The sequence below is a fragment of the Gymnodraco acuticeps genome, unplaced genomic scaffold (assembly GCF_902827175.1).
Source record: "Gymnodraco acuticeps unplaced genomic scaffold, fGymAcu1.1, whole genome shotgun sequence".
Classification (NCBI taxonomy): domain Eukaryota; kingdom Metazoa; phylum Chordata; class Actinopteri; order Perciformes; family Bathydraconidae; genus Gymnodraco; species Gymnodraco acuticeps.
This window is the reverse complement of record NW_022990023.1, coordinates 4,487,800-4,493,779: the sequence shown is the minus strand read 5'-3', so window position 1 is coordinate 4,493,779 and position 5,980 is coordinate 4,487,800. Positions and strand designations below refer to the sequence as shown.

General features: G+C 38.0%; 1 protein-coding gene across 1 annotated transcript; it reads right to left on the bottom strand.

The window, feature by feature from the left end:
* Positions 1-820: 820 nt before the first annotated feature.
* Positions 821-5,749, bottom strand: LOC117544823. Its single transcript, XM_034214280.1, has 8 exons — positions 5,621-5,749; positions 4,436-4,474; positions 4,059-4,277; positions 3,675-3,953; positions 3,241-3,519; positions 2,912-3,115; positions 2,087-2,185; positions 821-2,004 (listed from the first exon to the last, which is right to left on the bottom strand). Exons 1-8 carry the CDS (start codon positions 5,652-5,654, stop codon positions 1,505-1,507), a joined length of 1,653 nt encoding a protein of 550 aa, XP_034070171.1. The 5' UTR covers positions 5,655-5,749; the 3' UTR covers positions 821-1,504.
* Between the last annotated feature and the right edge of the window lie 231 nt (positions 5,750-5,980).

The following is a 5,980-nucleotide window of genomic DNA, read 5'->3' as shown; positions in this document are numbered from 1 at the left end:
TTTTCGCAGTCTTTGATAATTGGCTTATTTAAGAGTTTGAATTCTTGGTAACTTTTCTGCGTCCAATACGACCATACATGAATATCTTCACTTTGTTGCAGCAAAACACGTCGACCCATGCATCCATCATGTAAACTGCTATGTTTACTGTCAAGCTAACTTGGTAGACAACCAATGGCAAGTAGGCTACTGACGGTTTAAAGCCATGGCTAAAGTCCGGCTAGCAAACAATGTACAACACTCTACAAGTAACAACAGTCTCAGCCTGAAACACAATGACAGTGTACTTCCTGCATTCAAAGGTAAGTAGTGCTTAAAAATAGCTCACCACTACCCTTTCAAACAGATGATCTACTACCAGTGCATAGCATGTAGCAGGAAATGGGGTTGCTAATGCCATATATAAACTCAGAATCAGAATACCTTTATTAGTCCCACAGAGGTTATGAAATAATAAAAAATATAATAAAAAAAAAAAAACTTTTCAAAATACAAATCCTGTAACAGTTCTTAGGATTTAGCAGCCAGGTATATATTAATTACACTACCATGTAGCCTGAGCTTTCATCACCTGTTTTAGGCCAGAGAACATTTAATGTATTTAGCATTTTTGTTTTAGAGGAGAGAGGCTTCTTTGTAGGTTGGAGGTTTTCGATTGTATCCCCAAAAAGTTCAAATAAAGTAGTCTGCTCTTGTTTCTGAACTAACCACATTGGTTGTTGCCTTGAGCTGTCCTCCCTTTCTAAAGAGTGTCAAAGAAACATTTTGTCGACCTTTATTTTCTCCTCTGTATCACAAAAATTGAAAGAGTACGCCTGGATTGAATGTGATGATGGAGTAATTGTACGACCACAAGTTTATTTCAGCACATAAAATACAACAGGAAGGACACTGAAGCTCAAGATGCGCAGTGCAACTGATGACACACACAATTAAATTAAAATGGATTTTACATGTGAATGCTAAAGCAGAACTTATACAATAATGCACTTTTTAGTAAAACACAAAAAATATTGTTTATGCAAATTCATTTGTTACTCAAAAAGAGGCAATTCAAGACAACATTCTCACTTATTGTGCAAAGGAAACTATGTGGCTTTGCAAAGAAATATAAGCATACTGCATAGCTGAAATAGTTTGATAAAGCAATCCTTCTTATATTCACAATATAATCAACCTTATTTTCTCCCTGTCAATTATATAGGTAATCTCAAAACCTTATTTCAAAGCATTTCTATAACTTTAATATCTAAATTATTTTATACAAATCACAAGCTTTTTTTTTTTTACAGTGTGCCAATATTCTTCTTTCAGAATCCATGAGCCAAAGCCACCTTCATCTATTTACATTCCCCATACAGCACTGTAATTTTGGTTTAGTAAAATCATTTTAACATCATGACCAAGACATTACCTGACTTTGAAAAGGATGATTGAAGCTACAGAGACCTATCTGTTCACTGTCTAGTCTTTTGTTTCTCTGCCTTGTCCTCCTTCTCCCTCACTATCTCATATTCTCAGTCTTTGTCCTTCTTCCTAACTCACCTCCACCTGTGCCCTCCATTCCCAGCGTTTGGTACTCCCCCCCTTTCATTCCCTCTTTCTTCAGTGCCTCATACCCTCCCTCTCCTCCAGCTGCCCCCTCCATTCCCAGCGTTTGGTACTCCCCCCCTTTCATTCCCTCTTTCTTCAGTGCCTCATATCCTCCTTCTGCTCCAACTTCCCCCTTTATTTTAACAGTGTGGTACTCCCCCCCTGTCATTCCCTCTTTCTTCAGTGCTTCATACCCTCCCTCTGCTCCTACTGCACCCTCAATTTTCACAGTGTGGTACACCCCCCCTTTCATTTCATCCTTATTCAGTGCCTCATATTCCTCCGTTCTCCTCTGTCCACCTGTTGCTTCTGTCTGGAGGAGGTCGTACTCGCCCTCCCTTTGGGCACCCTTCTGCAGCATCTCGTATTTCTCATCTGCTGACCTCAGTGGCAAATCCTCGTAAATTGCTCCTTAAAAAAAAGAAAAAAAAGTGCCTTATGTGGTGCCTTAAGGGTGCATACAAAAAGTGAAAAAGAAGTAGTAGTCACTCACCTGTTCTCTTCCTAAAATATCTAAACAAGACCACAGCTACTAAAATACATCCCAGTCCGGCCGCCACACAGAGTAAAATGATCATGATTGGAGGTTGATCTGAAACGGAGACAGAACGTACAGAAATTGAAATCCCTCTGACTGACCCTTGGATGTGTTATATTAGTTGAATTCATCATTAGCAGAATTTGTAGTGGTTTTATATGTTAATATTCAAAGCAACACGTTACAACTCACACAGCTTTGATAGGCCAAATAATCTGTGTGCAAACTTAATTTGTATGGAATAAAAAACATATTTAAAGGGGTCGGCCAGTGACCCCAGTGACTTTGTATTGCACTGCCATAAAATAGGTTGGCTCACAATATTGGAATCAACAAATGGTCAAAACTGTCATGCTGACTTTGAATACCTATGATGGATCCACAAACACTGGATCCTGTAATACCCATAATGAAACTCTATTCCTTCATTTGTTAAAGCCTCTCTGTGTTGTAAATGCCATCAAACTCCACACCCCCTTTGTGTTAGTAGATGTGACTCTTACAATGTGTCCAACTTTGTTTATGAATTTAAACAACATGAAATTAGGCAGATTCAGAACATTTTCAAGGATTACTTTTACATGATATATTCCATAAAATAAATTAGTAACCTGTAGTACTCAGTGTTTACAATTCCAAAGTGTTTTACATCAATTCCAGGCTGGCTGTTGTTTAAAGTGTTTAAAATGAACAGTCATGGTGGCGGGCAACGAAAAAAGCGTATTTTCAGAACTAATCGTTTTTGGATATCAATTGGCAAGAACAAAAACAGTAACTCACAGATGTAGACGTTGCTGAGAGAAGACCTCCCGATGTTCCACACAGCTCTACATGCATAGGTACCGCTTGATTTCGGTGGGCTGGAACCAATAGCTGCCCATTGCTGATCGTCAAGTTTATACCAATGGTAGGAGTGTAAATCGGGGCAATGTGGACAAGAACATAACATGCCAGAAGAGAGAAAAGCCCTCATTAAAGGAGGCACTGAAAAAAATGAGAAGATAGACTTAAAAAGCGGTCTACTAGAGGAAACAATTGCATGTGGGGAAACCAAATTCAGTACAGCAGCCATCAGAAGCAGTCAAAGGGTGTTGGTTGGGTGAACGTACCTTGGACAAACACATCTTGATCATCAGAGGTCTCTTGGTATGGGCCGCCGGCAGGTTCTCTTATGTACGTGAAGGTGGCCCGACACCTATATCTTCCCATTGCAGATTCTGTCACGTTAGAGATTGTGTGGGTAGTACTGGCGCTACTCGAAAGGATGTCACTGCCTTTGTAGAAATTGGTGTGGCGGATTTTATTTGTACCCCAGGCCAGGCACTTCAGGGTCAGAGTCTCCCCAACTACAGCAGGCAGAGGATACATCTCCAGCGAGATATCCTTATCTGAAAGATGATGAAACATTGATTTTTGGCATACAAAAATGCTAAAAATACAATTTCTGAGGCTATTTCAATAATGCTAATAAAGGTGAAAGGGTTTGCTCATGGTGAAGAACAAATAGAAAATGCTTTGTGAAACATTACAAAAAAAAGCCTACCTGAGGTCCTGAGTGTGATTTGGTTACTTCTGCGTTGAGTATCATTACTACACCAGTAAATGGTCTCTGGGACCATCAGTCTATTAACCTGAAAGTCCACACTCACACTGTCGCTGTTTTTAATCTTCAACTTAATCTTGTTTGACTTCTCTCCCCTATAGACCCAGCACATCCACCCCTGAAGACCATCCTCATTGTAAAGCTGCAGACGAACCGAATCTCCGCGCCGCACCACTGGATGGCCTGTCTTGATGGTGAGTGATGCAATGGGAACGTAATCTGAATGGTAAATCAATTAAAAATACTATTAGTGATAGGGCTTTCAAACTCCCCTTACATTTATGGGAGTTTGAACCGTAATACATGTTCTTGTGGTATATTTACCCATGACTTTGATGGGCAAAGCGTCACTCTTTTGCCCATTGCTCTCACATTGATAAGAGCCTGAGTGTTTGGGGGCAGCCACTCCTATCTTCCAGGTGTCGCTTGTCAGTAAAGGTTGATCTTTGCCGTCGAAGTACCAACTCACCTTGCTTTTACCTGAACATTTCAGATAAAACAAGTCCCCCGGGAAGATCTCCTTGAGTTTGGGGGAGATAATAACTAAGGAAGTAGGAGATAAAGGAAAATAAATACAGTCAGGTATTTATAGGCACAGTTTATGTAATCTAAAGAAATCACAAAGGGCATGACATTATCAACTGCTAAAAAAGATAGACGGAAGATGAAAGGATTTTTTTCAATATGTAAACACTGATTACCATTTGGCTTTTGCTGACATCTTCCCAGGAGCACAAATGCTGTAAAAAATCCAAAATATGTTATTCCTTCATAAAAGCTAAGTCTCTCATGGCTAATATTGCACCACTTATATTGTCTCTTCCATTTAGAGCAGGGCATTTCAGACACTGATTCAAAATTAAAATAGTACATTTTGCCAAAATACTGATACAATTGTTTTTATTCAAGCTTAAGTAAGTATCTATTCGTTTTTTCCTAAATTGACGGCAGTGTTACTTTAAATAATTTTTCAGAAACTTCGAAAAAATCTAAAAGTTTATGCAGTGCAAGCGGAAAAATGAGTACTAACCGGAAAGGAAGAATTGTATCGATCATTTAATTAAAATCAATCCAGACAATTATTCACGACAGTAAAATATTTGTTCTACATTTACAAACATTTCAAAAACTTGTTTGAGTTCAATGTTTGGATACAGAAAATATAAATTGAATTTTTAAGGTGTTTGCCCAGTTATACACATTATAGTGTAATAATTGAAGACATGCAAACGTGTCCTTATACATATTTATGCTTTAGTTCAACGTAATTCAGTAAAATTACATCTTCCATTAAATAATACTTGTTACACAGCTTCCTGAACACATTCAGAGAAGCTGTTAATGTAAAATAATTTTGATTTATTTGCAAAATCAGATCCACATCAAAATCTAAATGTATTAATTTTCAGAATTTGTTTCAATCTTTATTTGTTCTGTCTAGAGATGATGAAAATGAGCTCTGCCAACGTCCTGCTCCTCTCTCACATAAGTTCTCCGCTGATAGATCAGTGTTAGAGTACCTACCGCTGCGGATTCAGTTCCTTGCAAAAAGGCACCAAAGGTATTTTATATAGGCAAAACCTTGGTGTATTTGTGTAATGTCAAATGCAACACATTAAAGACAATTCAGCTAAAAATAATAACATTTGACTTTGTATCAGCTATGTTGGAAATTACACTTATTGCTCTCATCACCAAGATTGACAACTCCACCCTTAGATTCATTGTTAAATCTTCATACAAAAAGTGTAAAATGTGATATTTTGCACAATATAAATACATACAAGTCCTTATAAAACTAATATAATTCAATTTCAGCAAACAAAAACCTTACAATCCTGAAACTACTTTGAACTGTATCAACCTTTTTGTTAGATTCCTCTTACCTGCCAGGAGCAGCAGATGTGTAATTCCCCTCATGGGAACGGTCAGAGCAACACCTTCAAGAGAAACAACATAATGACTAAAACCCAGAGGTGACCAGACACTAAGTGGGTATGAGTCTCAATGAGGAAGTTGCTTTTGGGGCTGAGCTTAGCAGAGGTAAAAGAGGAAAAACTGTAACAGATATTCTGCATTCTCATGGTTTAGGAATACTGCAACAACAGCATTTTTTAATTGTGTCATTTCACAGTAATTCAAATTGTGAAAAAGGAAGGAAGAGAGGAACTTCAAAACCCCAGAAAACACTGTATGCAATACTAAAAAAAAAACTCAGTTCATTACTGAGAAATGCATTAGACAAA

Bases quoted from the DNA above. Each gene is read 5' to 3' on its own strand.
- LOC117544823 (XM_034214280.1), bottom strand. From the start codon at position 5,654: ATGAGGGGAATTACACATCTGCTGCTCCTGGCAG. The intron at 3,520-3,674 runs GTAGGCTTTTTT...ATCATCTTTCAG, and splicing joins AATCACACTCAGGACCTCAG to ATAAGGATATCTCGCTGGAG. The intron at 3,116-3,240 runs GTACGTTCACCC...CATTTTTTTCAG, and splicing joins TCAAGATGTGTTTGTCCAAG to TGCCTCCTTTAATGAGGGCT.